Genomic DNA, 26,952 nt, shown 5'->3' with positions numbered 1-26,952 from the left:
TTCCCTAAAAGTGGCGTCACAGGTAGATAGGGTCGTAAAGAGAGCTTTTGGTACATTGGCCTTTATTAATCAAAGTATTGAGTATAAGAGCTGGAATGTTATGATGAGGTTGCATAAGGCATTGGTGAGGCCGAATCTGGAGTATTGTGTTCAGTTTTGGTCACCAAATTACAGGAAGGATATAAATAAGGTTGAAAGAGTGCAGAGAAGGTTTACAAGGATGTTGCCGGGACTTGAGAAACTCAGTTACAGAGAAAGGTTGAATAGGTTAGGACTTTATTCCCTGGAGCGTAGAAGAATGAGGGGAGATTTGATAGAGGTATATAAAATTATGATGGGTATAGATAGAGTGAATGCAAGCAGGCTTTTTCCACTGAGGCAAGGGGAGAAAAAAAACAGAGAACGTGGGTTAAGGGTGAGGGGGGAAAAGTTTAAAGGGAACATTGGGGGGGCTTCTTCACACAGAGAGTGGTGGGAGTATGGAATGAGCTGCCAGACGAGGTGGTAAATGCGGGTTCTTTATTAACATTTAAAAATAAATTGGACAGATACATGGATGGGAGGTGTATGGAGGGATATGGTCCGTGTGCAGGTCAGTGGGACTAGGCAGAAAATGGTTCGGCACAGCCAAGAAGAGCCAAAAGACCTGTTTCTGTGCTGTAGTTTCTGTGGTTTCTATGCTAAGATTTATTCATCAAACAAATTTAGATTAGACATTTCATGATTGGTGATAATCTTTTTTAGTTCAAATAATACGAGAATTGTGCTTAATTTTAACATAGCACAGCTTTGTGGGCTGAAGGGCCTGTATTGTGCTGTAGGTTTTCTATGTTTCTGTAGTTGAGGAGTTAAGGTGAGTACTGCGTCATGAGTGAATTGAATTATGAAGTAAGTTCCTGTATTTAAAAAATAAAGGTTTCTCTGGAAGCTTGGGAGAGGATATGGGTAGAAAAAGTTGATGAAGGTATTGAAAAGTGGAGGATGGAAAATAAGAATAAGACTAATTGAATCCGATTTCCTAGGTTATGGCTATCAGGCTCTTAGAAGTAATTGTATTTTTGGTTATTTGTGTACATTTGAGTTAGAAACAACTGGCAATTATAAGCGCAAACATGAGGAATTCTGCAGATGCTGGAAATTCAAGCAACACACATCAAAGTTGCTGGTGAACGCAGCAGGCCAGGCAGTATCTCTAGGAAAAGGTACAGTCGACGTTTCGGGCTGAGACCCAGGGTCGACTGTACCTCTTCCTAGAGATGCTGCCTGGCCTGCTGCGTTCACCAGCAACTTTGATGTGTGTTGTTTGTTGGCAATTATAAGTATCCTTTAATGTAGCATCTATGTCTCAAAGCCTTTCACGTGAATGTTATTGAACAAAATATTGAAGCCAAACCATTTAAGCAAAGGCAAGGAGCCTAAGGAAGGAAATTCCAGTCATTGCTGCTTAAGCAGTTGAAGACACAAATTATGGGTAAGAGGTCACACTTTGAGAAGCACAAGTAGGTGGTTCCATCGGATAATACTATCAAGATAGGGAGGGTGAGTCTTGGTTTTAAAAAAGGGAACAAGAACACTAAAACTTGACTTGGCTGTGGCTGAACTAAGAAAATAAGGATTGGGTCTAGGTCAGTGGAGGTTTAAGTGGAACAAGCTTAAACTCAAGTTGAAGTGGAATAGAATGAGGAGAGCCAACTAGAAGGAGTGCTTTGAAGTTGAAACTCAAGGTCACAAACGATGAAGGCTTCAGTAGCTGAGAAATTGAGACTGAAGGGCAGAAATGTTTCTCATCATTTAGTCCCTGTCAGTCTTTTTTCTCCCATTTCCTGTACTTTCCTTGCTCACTGTTTTATTACTTAAAGACTTTACTACTCTGATCATTTGAAGAACAGAAGAACAACTGATTTCCATTAGCTTCAGCTTATTCAGACCTTTGATCTCCACATCCTCTGTATTATTTCCCTGTTACCAAAACCTATAATGTTATAATCTCAATCATAATTAGACTGTTCCATGGTGGAAAAAGTCAAACCAATAATAACATTTTTATTTCCATTACTTTAGAATATCCAAGGTAATTTTGTTTTGCAAGTGCAGAGAGGAGTTGATTGTGTCTACCATTCATTATAATTCATGTTATTGCAATGTCACTGTATGTCAGTGGTGCTCATGGGTTGAAACTTGCTGGATGAAGTCTTGCATCTACTGACACTGAGCTTTATAAGTGTTGCCTATGTGAATGCAAAAAGCCGAGAATCGCTGGGCATTCTACCAATTCTGCTCCAACATTGGACTCCAAAGTAGAGGATTGGAGTTGAGTGGAGGAGCATGGGTTTACTGAGTTCTCTGACACCTTCACCTTAAAATCTGCCTTTTGTCACCATAAGTCTCTCTGTTCTTCCACACTTCCTAGGGCCCTACCATTCGCCGTGCCTTATTATTCTTCCTAAAGTGCGTCACCTCAATATTAACAATACCACCAATTCTTGTGCCATCTGTAGACTTAATAATCATACCTCCTGCATTTACATCCAAATCATATAACAAATGACAGCACTGTCCTTATGTATCCAAGAATATTAAGTTATCAGTCCTGCCTTTATTTCCATGTGTCTGTGGTAGCAGCAATATCATATTCTGATGTGCTAATCAATGCTCTGGGTTCATATGCAGTACCAGTCTGACTTGTCATATTAAAATGGATTAAGGATATAGTTCAGACCTGCATTCCTCCACTCATATCTGTTATGCGTACTGGATTATCTTGTTCACTTTTTTTATTTGTCTACAAATGAAATTTTAATCGATTGTTGAACTAGTGCCTTCAGCTTCATTGTTTCTGCGTGTTCTTAGGCTGATACTACTGCCCAATTCGAGCTTCTCCACCACGATTTATCTGGAAGTTGATGGGTTTAGGTTTTCTGGGGAGTTTCATGCAGTATCTCTGACAGCAAGGAGGATGCTGTCAGTTTACATGTGGGGCTTATTCAGGTTATTCCCCCACCCTACCCCCAGTAGACTTACCGTGTTCCATGAAAAGGCTAGCCTTGCCTCAGAGAACCAGGCTAGTTTCTTTTGGTAACTTCCTCCCGTGGAATTGTACAAGGCAAGAAGAAGCCTTTTTAACAGGTCAGTGACGAGTGAAGTCTGCTTGTAGAGGTGGCTTCCTGCCGCAAAGTCTAGGCAACAAATCCACTGCAATCTGCAAATTTGAAGGGTCTACTCAGCTGACTAAGAAAGGTAGTTTGTCCATTTTTCCTGTAGATTTTAAAGTTAAGATTACAACTAGTGAAGATACAACCAATTATTAGTTCTGTTCATTTTTCTCCAATAATGCGCACAACATATTGTTGAAAAGTATGAAGAATGAAAGGTTAAAAAGCAGACACCAGCTTAAGGTTTATAATTTCTCAGGAGAAATGGTTATTTTTCTGGTTTGCCAGAAATTCAGGGACTGCACAATATTTGACGTTAATAGGGTAGATGCTTAGTATTACCAGAAAAGAAGATGCAAATAAGCAAAATTACTTCTAATATTTTGATGTGCTTTTGTATAAGTGTATATTTCAGTACAATAGCAACATTTATTCAGCTAGCACACTTAATATAACAAGGCTCCCAAAGGCACTTTATGGGAGTATTATCAAACAAAATTCTAACTAAATCAAACTAAAAGAAGACACTGGGCTTGCTAAGGGGAAAGAAGCTTGGTCACAGATTTAGGGTTTTAAATAGCAGTTTAAACAAGGAATGAAAAATCAAAAGATAGATAGGGATTTAAGGAGAGCAAGCCCAAGCTTGCATCCAAGGCAGCAGAAAATAATTATATCTTGGATCGTACAAGTGGCCAAAAGTGCAGAAAATGTTGCCAAGGGTTCAGCGTGTTGATAAGGAAATGAAAGGCAAGATCACCTCCTTGGGAGGAACTGGTGACAGTGGAAGAGAAGGCATTGCATTTGGCTCTGGCAACATCTAGTGGTTAAGTGTAAACGGAATTGGGAGTATGCAGCTCCACCATTGTATAGTGGGAAGCTTTGGAGGAAGATGGTGTGGTCAGCCATGTTGAAGTCAGTAGGCGGGTCAAGGGAGCTTAACGTCAATTTCATGGCCCTGTTGCATGTCATTATTGACTTTGAAAAGGGTAATTTTGAGGGTGTGGTACAGATATGAACAAGACTGCATGGATTTAAACAAATTCTGGGAAAGATGGGCAATGCTGAATTATCTTTTCTGATGTAATTATGTATAGAATGATCTGTCAGGATGATATTAAATACTACACTGCTAGGGCAAACCGGAAACCTTGGCTGACTGCAGAGATTCGTGTACTGCTTGGGGGTCAGTAAGACCCGCGATCTCCTGTGCCGTCGGGAAGGCAAAGCATGAGTATGCACAGGGAATCCACAGACACCTTTGTGTCACCAGGGACATGTGGCAAGGTATACATACCATAACCGATTACAAGTCCACCCTGCACATCAACGGCAGCAACAGCTTGAATGCTTTCTGTGCACTATTTGACCAATTGAATGATATGATGTCGAGCCACAGCCAAGGTGAGGTGGACCCAAGCTAGGATAAACCGCACAAAGCTGCAGATCTTGACAACTTACCTGGTCGGGTGCTGAGAGACTGTGCAGCCCAGCTGACAGAGTCTTAATCGACATCTTTACTATCTCACTGTAACAGCCCACTGTCCCTGCAGGCATCAAGGCAGCAACCACTGTTCTGATGTCCGAGAGAACAACGGTAACTGGCTTAAAGGATTACTGTCCAGCGGCACTGACGTCAACAATCATGAAGTGCTTTCAGCAGCAGCTGGTAATGGATTGGATAAAATCCCACCTTCCAGCTACAATGGACCCTTTCCAGTTCACCTGCCCCTCAAACTGGTGATGCCATAGCCTCAGCCCTCCACTCTGTCCTGCCCAACCTAGAAACCGATGCCTCGTATGTCAGGGTGGTGTTCATCGACTTCAGCTTGGCATTTAACTCAGTCATCAATCAGAGGCTGGTGGGTAAACTGCCCTTTTTAGGACTCAACATCCCTCTCTGTAACTGGATCTTGGACTTCTTTACAGAAAGACCCCAGTCAGTCCAAGTTGGCATCAACATCTCAAGTTCTATCACACTGAGCAGTGGTGCCACCCCAGGGTTGTGTGCTCAGCCCACTGCTGTTCACACTGCTGACTCACAACTGCTCTGTCAGGTTCAACTCAAACTGCACCATCAAAGTTTGCTGAGGAGGTAGAGAGAGAGAGAGAGAGAGGCCTGTCAAATGGTGTGAGAACAACAACCTGAGTCTCAACATGGACAAGACAAAAGAGATGATTGTGGACCTCAGGAAGGCACAGATCAACCACTCTCCATTGCACACCAATGGCTCTGCTGTAGAGAGAGTGAAGAGCACAAAGTCACTTGGGTGTGCACAGAATGGACGATCTAACCTGGACCCACAACAACTCCCCACTAATCAAGAAGGCACAGCAGCATCTACATTTTCTGAGGAGATTCAGGCATGCAAGGCTCCCTGCCCCCATTCTTAACAACTTTCTACAGGAGCACCATTGAGAGTGTCCGGTCTGGCTGCATCATTGTGTGGTACGGAAGCTGCAGGGCATTGGACTACATGGCCCCACAGAGGACAGTAAGAACCACTGAGAGTATCATCGGGGTCTCCCCCTTCCCTAGTTGTGACATTTACCGGGTGTGTTGTGGATAGAGGGTCCAAAGCATGGTTGAAGATCCCCATCGCCCATCCCACAGTCTCTTTGACCTACTACCATCAGGAAGGAGATACAGAAGCATCAGGACTGGGGCTGTCAAACTGGGCCACAGCTTCTTCCATCAGACTGTGAGCCTAATAAATACCCTGCCACCACCGAGGTCTCGTCACTCAGACAGCGAGCTGTTTACTGTTTACCTGTGCTGCGCTTTACTATGTGCATTTTGAACTATATTTTATTAACTTATAGTATAGTATTTTGGTTTATGTACTGTGTGTGATATATGTAAGTGCGCCATGGTCCGGAGGAAGGTTATTTTGTTTGCACAGTCAGATGACGTTAAGTTTGAACTTGAACCTGATAAGCAAACAAAACCTTTTCAACATATCTTGATACACGTTCGAAAGTCTCCAACAGGTTCAAGGACTTGAGAGGAAAGGAAGGTCAGAGACGAGGCAGTAGTTTACAAGGAAGGAAGATTCAGAGTTTTTTTTGAGAGGGTGTTTCTGAAGGAGACAGTAAAGGTACCCCAAAGAATGGTAACGAAGTACCAGACGTAATGTCAGAAAGAAAACCGCATGGTCAATTGCTGGGTCAAAATCAGTTCATATGAAAACAAAGTTGTGTCATAAGAGCATGGCAAGTCAAAGAGGATGCAAGGAGAGTTGGGTGGGGGGCATTTACAGAAAATTGTGACCTCTAGGTTTGAATAAGTCAAATGAAACTTAAGATTTGTGTGTATTGAGGGTGAGGTTGTATTGGGTGGATCAACAGAATTGGGAGATTGGATTGTCTTCGAAATCCGTGAGCTCTTTGCACTTGCTGGGGACAAGGGCAAAAGGTTATTGCCATCTGATCGAATCAGATCTGTTGATGTCTGACCGAATCGAATGACTATTGTGTCTATTCTGCATTCGTCAGATGTAAAGGAGAAGAGACGAGGGTTACAGTCAGTGAAGAGGGTTATGGTTTTAAATGAGGTGTACATTTAATAGAGAGAATTAATCTTTGCAAGAAAATACTGTGCAATAAAGCTAGCCCATTAAGATTTAGAAAGTACAGGAATAACAGAATTAGGGAAGTGTTTCTTCCGGGAACTAATATCAAAGAACATGATAATTGGAGTGTGAAAGGAAATACAGACATGTAGCAATGAGTGAAGATATCAGGGTTGGAAAGGATTGGAATGCTAGATTTCCAGATGAAGGGATTTGCTGAAGGTATGGGTTGAGAGTTAATATGCAGTAAGAGTTCTAATGAAGACAGTGAACTCAAAAGGAGGCAGAGCATGCAGAATTTCAATTAAATATTAGAATTCTTGAGTTTTCTCTTGCAACAAATTTTCGAGAGCAAACGCATTCAAACCACTGAATGTGTTTAAACAACGTCCCTACAACAATTTGTTCGATTAATACTAACTGTTCTATATTTGTGGTCCAGATCATGTTAAATCCTCTGCTATATCTTAAAGACATTCCTTGGGTCTCCTTCCTTCCTCCCATACCTTCTGTACAAGACAGCCTCAGTCATTCAGTAACCTCTCATTCTGGTGCCATTCCAATTAAATCACCCTTAGTCCACTAAATCTGGTGCCTCTTTATACTTTTTACAAATAATTCTGGTTCTATATCTTCACACTTCAAATGTTAGAAAACTCAGGCTCTGTAACAGTTTAAATTCTATTACTGTTGAAGTGAGGCCACTATCCACTTTGTTTTCTAAGTGGTCTTGTTAATGAATATCTCAACTGCAGTGATATGTCAACTTCTGTCTCTTTATCCTTTATCCCATCTAGTGTTAGGGTTACTTTGGTAAGGATCATGTGGTAGTCTTACTCTGTCAAAACACACTGCTTCAATAATCTGTTTTGAAGTTAATGTCAGTTGTGTCCTGAACCTCGTTTCTGCATTCATCCTTTCTAATATTGTAATACCCACATCTCATTTGATACTGTAAATGTTGAAATTGTACATTAGTAATATTCCATTTGCCGTGAAGCTCTGTGTTACAATCTGTAAAGTATGCCAACAGCAAGTATACTCCAAACTTGTTGTGTAAGCTATTGGAAATCTCTAAAGACTTATTTATGTCTGCAGGCTAATGCTGAATTTGTCAACACACAATCAGCATTTAATGCATGTCATGGGCAGTTTCATGCTGAAAGTCGTGTCTCAGTTATTAATGTGAAAGATGGCACCAGGCTCACGGGAGAAGATGCTCCAAAGAGGAAGGAACTGGAAGAGTGGCTCAAGGAACACCCAGACTACGTGACAGATGTGTCAGCCCACATTCCAGTGAGTATTTGTCTACATACCATTCAGGATAATATTTACTTTTTTTTTAAGATTATGAGAACACTCAGTCCTCGTTCATTGTCATTTAGAAATGCATGCATGCATTAAGAAATGTTACAATGTTCCTCCAGAGTGATATCACAGAAAAACAGGACAAACCAAAGACTGACACTGACAGAACCACATAATTATAACATATAGTTACAGCAGTGGAAAGCAATACCATAATTTGATAAAGAACAGACCATGGGTACAGTAAAAAAAAGTCTCAAGTCCCGATTGACTCCCAAGTCCCTGATGGCAGGCGACGAAAGGGAGAAACTCCCTGCCATAAACCTCCAGGCACCAACAACTGCCGACGCATTGGAAGCAGCCGACCACAGCTGACACTGAGTCCGTCCATCCGAAAACTTTGAGCCTCCGACCAGCCCCTCCGATACAGCCTCCCGAGCGCCATCCTCTGCTGAGCGCCTTCGACCTCGCCCCGGCCGCCGAAACAAGCAAAGCCGAGGATTTGGGGCCTTCTGCTCCGGGGATTCTGGACCACGCAGTAGCAGCGGCAGCGAAGCGGGCATCTTAGAAGTTTCTCCAGATGTTCCTCCGTACTGTCACGTCTGTCTCCATCAAATCAGAATTGTGCACGGTACCCTACTTGACAGATTACAGATATCATTCATCAGAGAGGCCGCGCGCGCTGCGTCATGCTGCCATCTTCTCCTCCTCCTCTTTTATACAGTCAAAGCAAGAACACAGGAGAACAGGAGCACCATGAGGCTACCAGGCCCCTCAAGCCTGACCAGTGTGATCATGGCTGATCTGTGCTGGCTTCAACTCCTAGTCTGTGCCAATTCCCCATGACCCTCAATCTCATGATCTTTCAGATAATTACCTATCTCTGCTTTAAATACACCTAATGCTTTTTCCTCTATCATGCACTGCAACAAAGAATTCCCAAGATGCACTCACTTCAGAAAATAAATTTCCACACAATTAAGTTTTAAATGACCGCACTTCCCTCATCCCCATGGTCGTCACTCTCCCAGTAGCACAAACATCTCAGCATGTAGGTTGTTAACCCCAGTAGGATCTTCTATGTTTGAATATAGACACCAGCCCCGCCCCACGTTCTTATAAACCTAAAGGAATATGGACCAAAATTCATTTAAAAAATTCTCCCTGTTGAAAGACAAGGGCACATGCAGCAATTTTAATTTGGTTATTTCTGAGGGAATATTCATTCTCTCAATGCATGCACGTGCCAACATTCCCTTACTTGGCCTCTTACTGTCACCCTTGGCCAGTCCACGTTCTATCTTCCTCTTCCCACATTGGTGCACACAAATCAAAAAGTTATAAAGTGTGATTTTTAGGTGGACCTTCAGATCCTTTTCTCAGCAAGCTCTGACAGATTTCTTGAATGCGAACATGGCACCAAAGTCTAATTTTCAAAAAGAAGACAGGTTTTCAATTTCTGCGCTTTGTTAGGTAGATACTTAATATCAAAGTTATACACATTTTCACTGATCATCAGTGGCAGTGAATGTGGGCTGCAATCCAACCTTCTCTTGTCTGGTTTGAAGTTGGTGGTTTAATTGCAATGTCATATTTTAGCATTAGCCGAGATAATTATTGACAATGTATTTCTGAGTTTCAACCATCCAAAAATAAAACTGTTGACCTCAAAAGAACCATAGACAATTCAGCCCCTCAAATATACAATGCCAGTCTGTCTTTCCCTGTGGTATTGCAATTCTTTAAAGTACTAATCTAGTTTACTCTTTGGAAAATGTAAGCGTAGAGAAAATAGGATCAGAATAAGAAGGGGTGCTTGATGATTGTTGTAGACGGAAAGGCCTATTATCATGCTGTTTCTCTCTCTGTCTCTACTAATTGAGTGTGCCTCAACCATACAGTCAAGGTATTCCATATTTTAGTTAGACGTAAAAATATACACATTTTCCTGATGTCATCTTGAAAGGAGTTGTTGACGTATTGTTTCAGCCTTCCCCAGCATACAATTCCTTAATTTTGGGGAACTTCCCATAATTCCTTTATTTACTCTCTCCAAGGTCCTTGCTTCTGTGTGAAAGCACAGTGACCTGAACTGAACACGGTGGTTCAGTTCTTACCAAACCGGTCTTTGATGAAGACTCGTCACAACTTCCTTGCTTTTCAAAGTCAATGTCGAGGTCATCGTGTTATGAGCAGGTGCAATGAAAAGTTTACTTACAGTAGCAGCACAGGCAGATAGCATCATATAGGTAGCATTCACAAAAAGCATAGTTTATCATAAATATACACATTTTTAAAACAATCAAACAAATTTGAACAAGAACCAAGGTTGATTTTAGTGTAAGGTGATCATAATATTGCTAATTGTAGTGAGTAGTGATTAGGTTTATGCTGTTTGGTTCAAGAAACAAATGGTTGAAGGGAAATACCTGCAATCATAAGAAAGGCGTGCCAGCATATTTACTTAGGAGACAAAGGTGATTCAGTTTGACACTGAACACTCTAACACTTCTGCAGATGTACTATAGAAAGTATCCTAACAAGTCATCGCATATGTTAATGCCCAGGAATTTAAAGCTGCTGACTCTCTCCACTGCTGATCCTCCCAAAGTAGACTGGTACATATTCACTCTCTTTCCGCCTTCTGATGTCAACAAACAGCTCTTTAGTTTTACTGATGTTGAGCAAGAGGTAGTTTTTGTGGCACCAGTCTCGTTAACCAGATGACCTGTCTGGCTCTGACAAGCTGACTCATTGCCAGCTCATTCTTCCCACAACAGGAGTGTTGTCAGTGAACTTGAAGTTGACATTGGAGCTGTGCTTAGCCGCACAGTCAAGTGTGTGTCGGGGATTAAGCATGCAGCCTTAAGGTGCACCTGTGTTGATGGTCAATGAGGAGGGGATATCATCACCAGTCCTTCCTGATTGAGGTCTGCCGATGAGTATGTCAAGTATCCACCATTTATGAAGTTACATTTTTACTGTCTTCTTAAAAGATTTTTGCATGTGTGCAATTTTTGTTCCTCATCTATTCAGAATTTTATCCTTTAGTTTACGACTCTTCTCCAAGGTTGAGTTCTCCCCCCTCCCCCCAGTCTGCCAAAATTGTTAGGAGCAGCCTTCTCCGTTCAACTGTGCAATTTATTTTCCCTGCATAAAATAAGAATTAACCACAATTCTACCCAATCTGCCCCTAACAAAAGACAGAAATAGCTAGTGAGAGCCCCACTCCAGTTGAACACCTGAATGAGCACGAATGAGCACAGTGGTATGTCTGAAAAATATTGCAGGGGAAGTCCATCAGGCAGATGTTGAAATGGATGCTCAAATGGTTGCTAAATACTTTGAACAGTTATTTATTGTCACTAAGGATTGTTACGTGCTAATGCCGTTTACTAATACTTCTATGGAGGCTGTGATTAAATTGATTATGCAATATGAATGTGTATTGCAGATTGTAGAGTATGTAATAATTTCAAGATGTAATATTGTAATCATAAATATATTTATTTTCCAAGATTTGCATTTCTTAGCATTTTATTAGTGTTCATTTCATATGTTTGATGGTGATATAGAGTATATGTTACTATCAATTGTACTTTCTTGGTTTTAAGTCCTTTGGCATTTATTTCAGAAAACCAACAAACCTGAGATTGCGAGTGAGCGACCAAAGCAAAAGAGACATCGGTGCAGGAACCCTGACAAAATAGATGTCAAAAGCTTAACTGGAGAAGAACGTGTGCCTGTTATAAATCGAAGAAATGCAAAGAAGGTAATATTTGCTTTATCCTGTTAAACAACTAGGATATTTATTCTGAAGGAAGATAGATTTTAGCCTGGAAGCAAAAAGTTGTCAATGCAGTAAGGTTGAAAGAATGGGTTTCCTGAGGCTCTGGTAATATCTTAACCACGTGCATGATTTGTGATACAATATTCCCAATTCCTGGCAAGCAAATAAACCAGCAGATGTTGAAAATGCTCAACAGGCTAGGCAGCAACTGTAGAGAGATAAAATTCAATTTCAAACACATTTTAATTTGCAGCAATATGGGAGTAATAGAGACCAAGAGACTAGGAGATTGTGTTGGTTTAGAGACTGTCATGGAGGCTTGTTACAGGTCATTTATTTGAATGAGATGCAAAGAGACAGATACATGAAAATAAGAGGAAAAAAATCTGTAATATTAACTGTTTTTCTCTGTTTATAGATGCCTCTTGATCCGATGAATCTTTCCAACATTCAGTTTCATTTCAGATTTCTAGCAACTGCAAAGTTTTGTATCCAGGACCTTTTGTTCATCCTTTTATGTTCCATTATTTCCTTCTGTTTTTCATCCTCTCTCTAAAATCAGCTGTGGTTGACAAACATCAACATCCTCTCCCCCAGACCACCACCATTTACGTCTTTTAGTTTCTCTTCATCAACTCCTTATCACAGATACAAACAAAATGCTGGAGGAACTCAGCAGGCCAGACAGCATCATTGGAGGGAAATACGCAGTCAGCGTCTCAGACCCACTGTCTCCCTTTTGTACTTATCACAGGCAATTTCTTTGTTCCCTGCAAGTTAAAATATATTTGATTTGCAGCTGTTTCTCAATGCAATGAAGGGACAGTGATCCTAAGCATTGTTTTTCTTCACACTTGCTATATGACCTGTTTTTATTTCACATCTTGAGCAGTTTAGGTCAGGAGGCTTTTAAAAGCAGAAGCAAGGAATGACAAAAATGAATCCCTTGATGTCCATAAAAAGATTAAGAATACTCTTACGAGGGAAATCAGGAAGGCAAAGAGAGGGTAATAGATGCATGTTGCAGGTGGGTTTAAGGAAAATCCCAAGAAATGTTATAGTAGTGTGCAAAAGTCTTGGGCACATATACTGCATATAGTTAGGGTGACTAAGACTTGTACACATACTGTATATTAGTTAAAATGGGAAGGAGGTTGGGAAACAGAAATAAGAGTAATTAGCTTTGTGTTAGCTCAGTAGTATTAAGTGTTATTTGGTAACTGTAAAGACAACTGAGCTATATATATGTGCCTAAGTCTTTTGCACAGTACTGAGTAAAGTATGGGATTTCTTGGGCTAGGGAGAGAGTGGGTCCCCTTAGAGATCCACAAGGTGCCTTTTTCTCACCACGAGATGGATGGGATTTTTTAACAAATATTAAATCATGGTTGATCAAGAGATAAGGGAAACAGATGTTTTGGAGGGCATTCGTATTCCCAGAGAGAAGTTATTTGCAGCCTTACAGTACATTGGGGTGGATAAAACCCCAGGGCCTGACTGAGTGGGCTTTGTAGGAGGCCCCTGTAGAGATATTTGCTTCATTATTAGCCATTGGTGAAGTTTCAAAAAAACTGCAGGTTGCTAATGCTGTTTAAGAACAGTAGCAAAGACAAATCAGGGAACTACTGGCCAGTCAGCCTGACATCAGCAGAGGGGAAGTTACTGGAAGGAATTCTGAGGGACAGATTTTACCAGCATTTGGATAAATGGATTCTGATTAGAAAGAATCAGTGTAGCTTTATGCTTGTCGAAAATTTTAGAGTTTTCTTGGAGAAGTAACCAAAACGTTAGATGAGGTTAGGGCAATGGATGTTGTCTAATTCAGCAATGTCCTGCATTATAACTGAACAACCAGCAGGTCAGGCAGCATCAATGGAAGGACAAGTTTTGGGCCGACACCCTTCACCTTTCATCAGGACTGGAAGGAAAGTGGGGAGAAGCCAGAATAAAAAGGTGGGAGGGGGTGATAAAGCGAGCAGCTGCAAGGTGATAGGTGGTAAAGATAAAGGGCTTGGGAAGAAAGAATCTCTTTGGCAAGGAGGGTGGACCATGGGAGAAAGGGAAGTGGGAGGAGGGGGAGGCACCAGAGGAGGGTGATGGACGTGTGTGGAGAAGGGAAGGGGAAAGAGAGGTACCAGAATAGGGAATGGAAAAAGAGAAAAGGGGAGGGAGGAGAAATCCTGGAAGTTAGAGAAATAGATGTTCATGCCATGAGGTTGGAGACAGAATATAAGGTGTTGCTGATAAAAAGTTCGGTCCCATGGCATTCAGGAAGAGCTAAATAAATGGATTCAAAATTGACTTGGATGCAGGAAGCAGAGGTTGGTGATTGAAGACTCTTTCTTTGAATAGAGGCTGGTGACTTATTGTTTGTCAGTGTTGGGAGCTTTGTTATTTGTTATTTATATAAATAACTTGGAGGCATAAGATTTGGTCAGTAAGTTTACTAATGACGTGGAATTATGAGGTGTTGTTGATAGTGAAAATTACCATATATTACAGAGTGATCTTGATCAGTGAGGGAAGGGGACTAAGGGGAGGTACAACAGTGTCATTTAAGAAGCACTTAGACAGGTATGTGGAGAGGCAGCATTTAGAGGGACATTGGCTAAGTGCGGGATATTGGGACTAGCTTAGTGGGCACTTGTTGGACTAAAGTGCTTGTTTCATTGCTCTGTAACTCAGAAAGAGACAGGTGGTGAAGGAGGATCCCCACTTCTTATTCAGTAGTGCTCTTATATTGTAATGGGGAAATTGCTATTTTTTTTTGTTGACCTTGAAAGAATCTGCTCTCAGCTGCCATGTTAAACATCAAAGCCCAGTTATTCAAAGTTCAAGGTACATTTATTATCGAAGTATATATACTATATGTAGCCTTGAAATTCAACTCCTTATAGGTAGTCACAGAACAAAGAAACCCAATAGAACCTTTTAAAAAAGAGGACCATCAAACACCCCAATGTGCAAAAACTCAAAGAACAAATTGTGTAAACGATAAAATGTAAGCACATAATATTCAGAACTAAAGTTCATGAAAGTGAGTTCTCAGCCACAAAGCCAGTCATCACTGAAGCTGGTCCAGGAACCTATTAGCTGCAGGCCACTGCCTCAGTTCAGCTCAGTGTAAGGACGAGTAATGCTTTCTGAGCAGCAAGCCCATCCCTCGCCTCTGAACTTTTCAATTTGGCCTGTCGCTTAAATTGAGCAAACCTCAGCTTGTTCCTCACTCTTAGAATCCAGGCCCTACTGTTTCAATACGCTCTCGAGTATGGGCCCCACCACCTCAATTCGGCCTTTACCTGACCTTTCCAATCTGGCCTGGCGCTTAAATTGGCCAAGCCTTTGCTTATTCCTTGCTCTCAGACCTGGGCCCTACTGTTTCAATATGCTCTCGAGTCTGCGTCCCACTGCCTTGATTTTGCCTTTGCCTGACCTTTCCAATCTTGCCCAGCACTTAAATCAGTCAGCTGTCGGCTCGTTTCTGGCTCTCGGGCCCAGGGCCCTCCTCCTCAATTAAGCCCACACGTGTCACCCGGCAACCATCTTGCACCTTCGATGGATGTTAGAAACATTTCTTCACCCGTCCAAGGATTAGAATTGTGGGAAACAGATGCCAGCCCAATTAATTAATTTAAATGAGCCCTGATGAGCCCTGCTTACTCTTTTCCATAGATGCTGCCTGGCCTGCTGAGTTCCTCCAGCATTTTGTGTGTTATGTTCAGATTTCCAACGTCTGCAGGTCTTCCCGTGTTTGCAATTAATAACCTTAATTGAAATGTTAGATATTTGCTAGTCATAGATATTAAAAGGACATGGAGTTAATGCACAGTTGACATGATCCAATCAGAATATACTCAAATGGACTATTCTGTTTACTATATCCATTAAACACAATCCTTTATGAGGACATAGATATTAATTAAGTGAGAAATGCAAATTCATCCCCTACTAAGGGGATGGTTACTTAGAGAGAGGCCTAGTTTGACTCTTCTGTTTCCAGCTTCATTGGTAAACTTAGTATTGTTTATTTTTAATTAGATTACACAGCATGTCACCAAGGCTCTATGTTCCTAAGCACAAAAATTAAGGGGCAAGCTCCAGGCGTCCCACTGTTAAAATACCAGCAGTTATCAAAGAATTGCAAGCTATAGCATAATATGTTTTTGGTGTACAGAGGAACAGTGATTTATCTAATTTACAAGTGTTTTATTCTGTTTAGATGGGTGGCTCACTAGCTCCTCCAATTAAGGACCTGGCAAGGTGGTTACAGGAAAATCCAGATTTTGGAATTGCTCCAGAATGGACAAATGTGGTAAAGCAGTCAGTAAGTAACTTAATAACAAGTGAAAAGTTTTAATTATTAAATGTCACAGATAGAATTTACCATCTTGTTGATTTCGTAAAAGTGTAACCCTGAACACAATGTTTATTATCTTTTAATAATTGAAACCAAGCTTGGGTGTGGAATCAAAGTCCTCATTTTTAATAAAATATATGTGGGAGATTGAAAATTCAGAAAGATGGAGATCTCACAATTGTTAGAAAATCAGACTCACTTTTTTTTATTATCACATAGTTAAACTCAAATCTGAATTAACAATAAAGCAAACAATCAATTACATTGTTTACTCTGAGTTAAATTGGTAAAATTGATAAATTAGATATCAGAGATAATCAAAGTCTGGTAATTCGTTATAACCTGAAAAAAAGTCAACAAGATTTAGGACATTGACTTTGAGACTAATTAAAATTTGCAGAGGATTCCTTTTTGGCCCATAATCTAAATACTGTTCAAAGTGCATATTTAAGTTAGTAGGGATGTGTTTGCCGCAGATGAAGAAACTAAGATGTTGTTCCTTATTCATTCATCAATTAAGTGGCAGAAATCAGTGAGATACTATTTTCAAAAGGCCATAGGAGTAGGTTAACTGCTGGATTGTGCATGGAAATCTCGCACATGCTATATTTTGTTTGTTAATTGCATTTCTTTGTCTCCTGTTGGCACTTGTCCAAATTCTACACGGTGAATTCATTTTGTTTGCTAACTAAATATCCAGATATATTTAAGCACGTTAAGAAAAAGCGATTTTTGCAGATGAAATCAGCCATTGGAGATGAAAAACTGGTTAGGATTGGATTGGAGAGAAAACAATTAGGCAAAAGGAATTTACAGCAGAGGAATGAAATCATATGGACCAGATGTAATTCAGAAAGGTTTGAAATGGTCAGGTTTCTTTTTCAGACATAGAAAGTCAAGAGAAAGGGGGATTTTTGTTTAGAAGGTAAGCGGCCAAAATGCACAATGTGGGAAATGAACTTGGGCGAATTGGAAGCAGTCGTAAGACACACGGGCAGAATTAGGTTATTAGGCCCACCACGTCTGCTCCGCCATCCTATCAAGGCTGATTTATTATTTCTCTCAATCCCATTCTCCTGCCTTCTCCCCATAAGCCATGCCGTTAGGATGTATTATATTTCTTCACACTGTAAAATGAAAATAAAAATATTTGGTCAGATAAGCAAGGTGAATGCTTAAACAAAAACACTACAAAATGGTTATAAGTGATGAAATAGTTGTGGCATTTATGCCATATATAATCAAGCAACTTGAGCACAATGATCAAAATCTAATGTTTAAGATCCAATTAGAAAGGTGAAATGCAAAAATAAAACTTTATTTTTGATTTGGACAGGTATTAGAAACTGGGTGGTTGGTAACGTGGAACCTAGCTGATGCACAGAGGAAGAAGAACATCTATTTTAGCCACTAAAGGTTGTTCCAGATGAAATCATGGCTGCTGTATAACCTAACCTATAAATATACCTTTGCACCTCAGTGCCTATATAGTTAGCTTGAAGTCTAACTGCAGGATGCTTAACAGTTAAATGATCTAATTTGAAGGTGATGTTCCTACAATTAGCTGCTGGTAGAGATTCCAGTCCTGATCTTTAACCTCTATGTCCTGTTAAATTTTGTATGACATCCCCAGCTTGAATGACCACCACAAAACTGAAAATGAGTTTTTGGCCCAAGTCATGTCTCAGCAAGGAGTTGTTATCTTCAGAACAGGAAAAAAGCAAAAAACTTGCCTCTGCGGTTATGACATTTTAACTCCTCTGTCTTGACTTATAATGTATTGCATACAAACTGAGATGGTAACACTGAGCATTTTCTTTCCCTAGGGATTTTTACCAGCAAATATGTTCGATCGCATCCTTACTGGACCTGTTGTCCGAGAGGAGGTGAGTCGAAGAGGCAGACGTCCAAAAAGCGAGCTCACCAAAGCTGCGGCTGCAGCTGCTGCTGCGATGACAGTCAACCCTTTGATCTCCAATGGACTTCTTGCTGGAATGGACTTAAACAGCCTCCAAAGCCTGCAGCAGAATCTCCAGAGCTTACAGTCTTTCCAACTGACAGCGGGATTAATGGGATTCCCACCAGGCCTTCCCTCTGCAGGAGGAGAAACTAAATCACTGGCTTCAGTGTTCCCTATGATGCTTTCTAACATGGCGGGGTTTGGAATGGGAGGATTGTTAAACAAACCATCGGAAGCTGCTCCAGAGGACAAGAAGGGAAGTAGCAACATGGACTCCCCTAGACCAACAGATGGGACAAATGAAAGGACAGAGAAACCAAATCTGGATGTATGTAGTGAACTATCTGTGTCAAATTCTGCTACGTCCTCTCCTAAGAAGCTGACACCAACCACAAGTGCTTCTGCCTCAGCAACAGCCAGCAATCCTTTGGCTATTAATCCACTGTTGTTGTCGAGCATGCTTTATCCAGGCATTCTACTCTCTCCAGGCCTTAACATACCAATCCCAGGATTCCCACAGACCAATATGTTTGATGTGCAGACTAATAAAAATTCAGAAGTAGCCATGTCCAAACCTACAAGAGAGACTGTAGAGCATCAAGAGGGAGCAGAACACAATTCTTCACATGAAAATAGTGGAGATGATGCATCTGAAAAAGCAGCATCTTCATCTACCAGTGACAATGCAACTCAGCCAGATGATTCAGGGTCCAGTGAAGAAGACTGAACTTGAAAATATATATTTAATCTTACACTGGAACAGCTTCATCCTGGTCATATTAATGGTTCATTTGTAAATAAACCCAGTGATGATTTGAGGGAAAAAAATCATCTGTAATTAACTGAAAGGGGTTTAATATCTATTTAAAAGGTACAAATATTTAAAGGTACCTTGCATGTAAAGTTGTTTTGGAGGCTAACAGAACCCAAGTGTGCACTCAGTTGTAACACACTGAAGCATCACAATGCTAGTTGTTAATTTTTTTAGGGGATTAATTTTAAATAAAAGAAATATGCACCAGGAGAGCCGTATATTTAATATATTTGGTGTGAACTAGGGAAAATGAAAGTACCTTTATGCATATCGTATTAAGTTACTGTATATAAACCCACAAAGACCTTGACACTCATTTCAGTACACAGATCAAACTGCAGGAGACACAGCAATAACCCTGGCAGCTAATGAATGTCATTAAAACTGTAGAATATACACCTTGATAATGCAACATGGCAACAGTCAAAATGGAAGTTCACATTTTATTGCTAAAGTGTTGTGATGCACTGTCAGTTTTAAAAATTCAGGTACACTTCTGAGTTACTTGGAAGATTTGTTTTCCCAATCAGCCATAAAATTGGCTATTTATTTATTACCTCAGCTGTGCTAGTTTAGATGGTTTAAAGAAGTAATTTCTATAATACTTGCTTTGTTCGCAGTTTTGCAAAATGTGGCATTTATTACATTATGTAGCTGGTTGTAGTGAGTGCTTTCACCTTGCATGTGTTCTTTTAACAATTAAAAGGGGGCAAGGTATCACGGGAAGTCAAACTGATATGTGTAGTATATTCTGCCTCGTCATTCATTTCAAAGGAATGATTGATTGGTGTCTCAATATATAGACAACAGAAATAGGAATTGTCCAAAAAGGGTACTTTGGTCCCAATAACATTATTTAACTTTCTCTTTGTGGATATATGAGGAGCTGTCTGGTAAATTAACACAAAGCATTCGTGCCGTAAGTCAGTATAGGAAGCACTGTGTTTTTCAAATGAAAGTAGATGAGGAGGTGAAGCTTTTATTCTACAGTTTTCAGTGTTTATTATCACTGCAGAACAGTGTATTGGTTCACTGTACTGAAAATGAAATAGTTTCCACTGCAGTGAAATTATGTTTGACACACTGTCATTCTTTCACGGGAACCATGCCATCTTTTATTAGTAAAGGGTGTGTGTATGCGCAGTACAATTAAACATAGATCCCCAGCAACTATAATTTACCAGCATCATACATCAATTTACAGTGGGAGAAAAAGGCTGCTTTAGGTTGAGCATCCAATACTGCTTTTGATAATAAAGTAAATGTCTCCTGATGCAAAAAGCTCACCAGGGCAATAGAACTAGTAGAATAGAGCTCCATTATCTGTACATTTCTTTGCTTGTGAATTGTCTGTACAGTTCAATTTATTACACTAACATAAATGCACAGTCATTTTAATTGAACACAAGGTTTCCATCTTTGAAGTCATTAATGTGACTGGAAAAATCATCATCAAAAGCTGGTATTAAATTGTGTAAAGCAGTGTTATATGCACAAGTACCCACATGCTAGAAGCAAAGGCAATTAAAGCTGTTTGCAGTATTGAAAATTTATATTGGTTTTGCAGTTAGAAATGTATTTAGAGTTTACAAAGAGTGGTTTAATATGCAGTCATTTTGTTTTTAAAGCTGTTATATCCCACTTTTTTAAAAAATGTCTTTTCAGAGACCAATCTCATTCACATCTATCAAAAAAAAACTCAGTGCAACCACAGTTTTGCTGTAGGGTATGTTCCTATAAGGTGTGTAACTTCATTTCAAATGAGTGCATGTGCAAGAGGAATGGATGGGTCAGTACCAAAACAAATGAATTTGGACCTTGATCTTCTGGGTTACTTGATTAACGTATTGTATGATTTGTACAGTATTTATCAGACATTATCATATTTCATTGATGAAATGGGAGGGGTGTTTATGTTGCAAATCTTCACAAATAAATTGGTATTGTTATATACCCCACTGATTTCCATTCTAAACTGTGTAAGATTTTATATGGATTAACATAAGATTGTGACAGATGGGTGTGCTAAGAAGGAGTGAATTGCATATTTTACCAGATAGTTGCAAGAATCCAGATTTAAATAATTGGTAATTATTACAAAGAAATTTGCAATTTTAATATTCACATCAACCCTTTACAAACTGTAATATGTAAGATAGTATTTAGATTTTTCAAATACAATTTGTACATGCCACCTGAAAGGATACTACAGCTTTAAAAAGTATGCAGACTGAGTGAGAATACTTAAAAAGACATTTGAACAGTAATTTTGTAATGCTAAATCACAGGCAGCATTAAACTAAGTTATAATGTGCTGTTTTCTTTATATACTGAATTGCTCCTTCTGTCTGAAATGAAGCATTACTGTATATAAATGTCTTTCCCCGAGGTCTAGCAACTAAAAGTATTTTTTGCCATTACATTCTTACAGTGGTGAGATCCAATAGACCATAGCTTTCAAATACAAATGTAAAATGACACATTGTCTCCTTTTGCCTCCAGTTTAGATTTAATTTCCATTTTTTAAGGAAAAACTGACCCAACAGTTGTGTTCAATGATTTGACATTGGTCCTACTTTAATACAAAATATTATCCACAGAAGTAAAGTTATAGGAGACGACAACAATCAGTGACTGATGTCGTGTCAGTCAACATGAGCAAACACAAAAAGGATTACACTAATATTTGCTGCCATTAACAGGATCAGTGATGAGTTGGTAAATTGAATATGTGTATAGTTAGTTATGTAAGTCACACTTTGGTAGCTGCTCTGACCATGTAATTACATTGCTGGAGGCTTGATGATTAAGTCTGTTTTTATTTTGGACAATTGCAGTACTTGCAGGTTGTATTCTGTGTAGTCTGAATTGGCTTTCTGTAGTACAATGAGTCTTAAGTCATTTGTAATTTATTGAATTACTTTCTATGAAGTTCTATAGAGCAAATGGAAGTTTAATTATTTTTATTAAACCTATTCTTTGACTACCCATGCTGTATGTTTGTGTATGCTCATTTAAAATGTGAAAAATTTTAATTGAAGAAATAGTACATCTTTTTAGTAACTGGAGATGTGAAAAGGGGTGGGCTGTGGGGGAAACTTTGCGGCAGTTGTTTATGGGGATAAAGATCTACATTGATGTGTATGGTAAATCAGTATGTGATTTCAAATGCTGTATTTCATAAGAATCTTGTACAATTGTGCAAATGCCTAAAATTTATTATTTATTCCTCTTTACCATGGGCAAACAGTTAATTCCATCAAGCCTGTCATCCTTCAACACGTATGTTTAAGAGTCTAGAACCTAATTGTGTATGATTTTGTTGTCCACTTGCCCAGCGACTGTCTAAATCAATTTATTTTGTATTTTTGCAAGGCCAATAGTTTGGAAATTATTGTCGATCTGTATAGTTATGTTCCTGTGCTGTGGTGGAGTTCCCTGGTATGTGGGGTAATGAACAGTGTAAAATGAAATTCTATTGCTTCAAGGTAGATTTCTCCCAAATACAACCTGAAGGCTTAAACTCTGCTGCATATTGACAACCATGTTTCAATTTTCTTTTTCCATATGGGATGCTTTAAGTGAGAACCCACTTAGTGTAAATTTATAGATTTTAGGACAGATTCAGGTCAGATATATTTAATTCATGGATGTGACCTGCATTGGACTGCTAGTACCCCAAATACTACATCAGCTTGGTTCCATTCTTGACCACTAGGTTATTATTCAACACATTTTTGTCCTGCGGTGGCAGGATTGACAATAAGTGCAAGACTTGAAACTGCAATCTACTATCTTAAAGGCCAGAGAAGAAAGTGGCATCTTGATCAGAAACTACACTGCGTCAGGAAAGAAACCCATCATGTCAAATGAAAAGATCTACTGCAACGATCCCAGCATCCTTGTTGCAACTTATCGCCAGTATGAGGGAAAACACCATAAACAGTAACTGTTGGTTTGTTTACCATATGCAGATGGTCGAAACTTGTCTCCTAATACAAGAGCTCTTCTTCAAGAGAATTTGAAGGTCAGAAGAAATACTCAACCATTTTAGGTTGCAACAATGGGATCTGTTCCCCCGCCCCCCCCCCCCCGCAACCAAACCCTGGTAGATGTTCTCCTTGTGATTGTTGATGAGGAACATGCCATCCACTCCTTTCAGTACCACAGGCTTGCTTCACCATTCAAACATGGCCAAATCAGGTTCTTGCCAGTGAAGTGCAAATTTCAAAGTTGCCACATTTGACCCAAACTGCAGGTATCATAAATAGGATACTTCGGTAGATGAAAGAAAGATTCATCAATGACTCTGCTCTGAACTTTGAGGCATGAGAATAAAGATTTAATTCCTCATTTACTGCAGTAGTGAGAAGAAACTATAATCATTATTATAGTCAAGTGAAAGCCCTGCATCCCAACAGCACTGGTGACTTTATTTCACAAGCTTACTTAGTCAATGGTTTCCTGCAATGTTACAACAAGACCCAACATAATTTTGAGGAACAACACCTGCTCTTTCATTTCGGTGTACATTGCAGCCTTTCAGAGTTGAAATAGAACTCAACAACCTAAAATAACTCACGTTTTCCCTTTGTATTAGAACTCACCAGTCATCAAGGTGTGATTTTTGTCTGTTTTCCTTTCCATTAACATAATCATTTGTTCATGGTCTTTGACCATGATTGTTCTTGCCAAATTTTTCCACTAAAGTGGTTTGCCAATGCCTCCTTCTGGGCAATGTATTTATAAGAAGGGTGGCCCCAGCCATTATCAGTATTCTTCAGAGATTGTGCCGGCATCAGTGGTTGCAAAACCAAGACTTGTGATATGCACCAGCTGCTCATATGACCCAAGGATAACCTCCAGGCATGCAGTGCTTTTAGTAGAGACATATCTCCACCCTGCCACCCATTAACATAGCCTCTCCATTAGTAAAGCATATCCCGTCTCTAAACTCTATAACCTCCATTTATAAATTTGAAGATGACACAACCGTTACTGGCAGAATCTCAGATGGGGACAAAGAAGCATACAGGATTGGGAGAGATCAGCTGGTTGAGTGATGATGTAACAACAACCTTGCACTCAACATCAGTAAGACCAAGGAAATGATTGTGGACTTCTGGAAGGGGGAGTCGAGGGAACACGTCAATCCTCATTGAAGGGTCAGCAATACAATGGATGAGCAGTTACAAGTTCCTGGGTGTCAATATCACTGAAGATCTATCCTGGACCAAGCATATTAATGCAATTACTAAGAAGGCATATCTGTGGCTATATTTCATTAGGAGTTTGAGGAGATTTGGTATGTCCCCAAAGACTCTCGTAAATGTTTACAAATGTACCATGGAGATTGTTCTAACTGGTTGCATACCACCACATAATACGGAGGGTCCATGCACAGGATCAGAAAAAGCTGCAGAAAATTGAAAGCCAGCTCCATTATGAGCACTAGCCTCGCCACTATCAAGAACATCTTCAAAAGGTGATGCCTCAAAAAGGGGGCATCCATCATTAAGAACCACCGTCATCAAGGACATGGACTCTTCTCATTATTACCATCAGATAGGATGTACAGGAGCCTGAAGACACAAAAACACATGCTCAACTTTTTAGTTACAGGTTGTTCCTCTCCAACAGATTCCTGAACAGACAATGAACCCATGAACCCTTTTCTTGCTCTTTTTTGCGTTACTTATTTTGTATATAGCTTATTGTAATTTATAGTATTTTGTGTATTGCACTATATTGCTGCCGTAAAACAACAAATTTCACAACATACGTCAGTGATAAACTTGATTCTGAACTGTTGTTAGCAACACAAATCACAGACATAGGCTATTTGGTCTGTCTCTTGATGCCTTTAAATGGAACCAGGTAACAAGGGAAGGATAGAAAGGATGGACAAAGAGATACAGGTGGACTGGTGAGAGTACATTACCAGAAAATGTAAAATTACCTGTTTATATGATTAGGCTATAAGCTGCTAAAGCTGAATGGGGGTGCTGTTCTACTTTGCCTTACCTGCTGCTGTAGTGAGGTTAAATCCAGAGGACAGGTGTGAGAATGGGAAGGGGAGTTGATATGGCATGAAATCAGAAGCTAACTATCGCAATGGAATGCAGGTGCTCCTGCAAAATGGCTGCCTGGACCATGCTCAATCCAATTAATGTAGAGGGAGCCACATTGCAAGCACCATTACAACAGACCAGGTAGGAGAAGGTGCACGTGAAACTTGCCCTCACCTAGAAGGGTTGTTTTGGTCCCTGGCTGGAGGAGGTGGAAGTGTTGCACTTTCTACAGTTGTAAGGGGGAGTGCCAGTGTGAGAGACCAGGGACTGAATGGTCCCTGGAGAAAGTGTGTGTATGTGAGCGGTGATATAGGGAAGGAGAAGGGAAGATGGGGTTACTGGTGAGATCCCACTGGAACTAGTAGAACTGGTAAAGAATGATATCTGGGCACAGGCCAGTGGGATGAAAGGCAAGGGCCCTATTAACACTTAATTTCTCTGGAAGGAAAGGCATGTAAAGAAACACGAGAAATGGAGGAGATGCTTGCGAGTTTCTAGATAATGGAGGAGGAAGGATTGAAACGTGGTTTCTTCTCCCTTGGTTCAGAATTCCTCTCCAATTCCCCCATCAGGTTCTCTGCCGAACATCATCAACTGGCTTCTATCTCACCCCTCCCTCTCAATTCTATGTACTGGTCATCTTCCTCATCCCCCATCAGTCCTGATGTTGGGTCTGTACCCAAAACATTGACCATTGGCTTGCCTCCATGGATGCTGCTTGACCCTTCCAGCAGTTTATCTTTAGGTCCACATGCAGAAACTGTTACTTGTCTCTCCAGGACTATGTAAGTCAATGACTTAAGCCTGAGTTAGATGAAATAATAGAGTTATAGAACGTTACAGCACAAAAGCAAGCCCTTCAGCCCATGCTGAACCTTTAATCTGCCTAGTCCGAACAACCTGCACCCATACAGTAGTCCTCTATACCCCTCCCATTCATGTACTAGAGACACACAGAACTACAGCACAGAGACAGACCCTTTGGCCCATCTAGTATATGCCAAGCCATTTAATCTGCCTAGTTCCATTGAGCGGCACCTGAACCATGGCTCAAAATACTCATCCCAACCATGGACATATCCAAACTTCTATTAAATGTTGAAATCAAAATCACATCCACCACTTGTGCTGGCAGCTCATTCCATACTCTTACTGCTCTCTTGAGTTAAAGAAGTTTCCCCTCATGAAGAAGAAGAAAGCCCTTAACCCTGGGTGGAGTCATTGGGACCCTGCCATGATGGTGTTTTTTTTTAGCAGGCTTTCTCATTTTTACGAGGCCGAGTTCCCAGCTCTACGCTCAACCCAGCACGGATGGAAAGCATGCAAGGGAGCCGGCAGGATTCAAACTCGGGAGCCTTCACACCGAAGTCCGGCGCTGATGCCACTACACCACCAGCTGGCAGTTTTCCGTCCTATTCTGCGTAAAACATTTCACCTTTCACCCTTAACCTGTAACCTTTATTAGTATTCTCAGCCAACCTTAGTAGAAAAACTCTCCTTGTATGTACATTATCTTTTCCCCCTCATAATTTTTTATACTTCTATCAAATCTCCCCTCAATCTTCTACATTCTCAGGAATCAAGTTCTAACCTATTCAATCTTTCCTTATAACTCAGGTCCTCCAGTCCCAGCTGCATATTTGTAAATTTTCTCTGTACCCTTTCAATCTTTTTCTTTTTCAATCTTTTTATTAGTTTCAACATCAAACACATTACAAAAAGTAAGTACAGAGTAATTGGGATTATATTAATTGATAGTAATTATTGAAATTTACAGTCAGGTAACACAAAATTAGAAATATCCCAAAATCACAGAGATTAGCAACAAAATATATAGGGAATATACATAAAATACAAAAAATCATAAAAAAACAGAAAAAGAAAAAAAATCCCCTAAAAAAAACTAATCTACCCAAACTAAAGAAAACTAA

General features: G+C 40.1%; 1 protein-coding gene across 7 annotated transcripts in view; it reads left to right on the top strand.

The window, feature by feature from the left end:
* The window catches only part of chd9 (chromodomain helicase DNA binding protein 9), a 275,269-nt gene extending 253,333 nt beyond the window's left edge, over positions 1-21,936 (top strand). For all 7 annotated transcript variants that reach the window (XM_072279569.1, XM_072279566.1, XM_072279567.1 and 4 more), the window contains 4 exons: positions 7,820-8,017; positions 11,664-11,801; positions 16,039-16,143; positions 18,003-21,936. In XM_072279569.1, the coding sequence (XP_072135670.1) occupies positions 7,820-8,017; positions 11,664-11,801; positions 16,039-16,143; positions 18,003-18,863 (1,302 nt within the window). In that variant the 3' untranslated portion in view covers positions 18,864-21,936. The remainder of the gene's footprint in view (positions 1-7,819; positions 8,018-11,663; positions 11,802-16,038; positions 16,144-18,002) is intronic.
* Positions 21,937-26,952: the final 5,016 nt, after the last annotated feature.

This window comes from Mobula birostris, chromosome 15 (assembly GCF_030028105.1).
Source record: "Mobula birostris isolate sMobBir1 chromosome 15, sMobBir1.hap1, whole genome shotgun sequence".
NCBI classification, from domain to species: Eukaryota; Metazoa; Chordata; class Chondrichthyes; order Myliobatiformes; family Myliobatidae; genus Mobula; species Mobula birostris.
The sequence above is the reverse complement of the archived record's forward strand: the minus strand, read 5'-3'. Positions and strand labels throughout refer to the sequence as shown.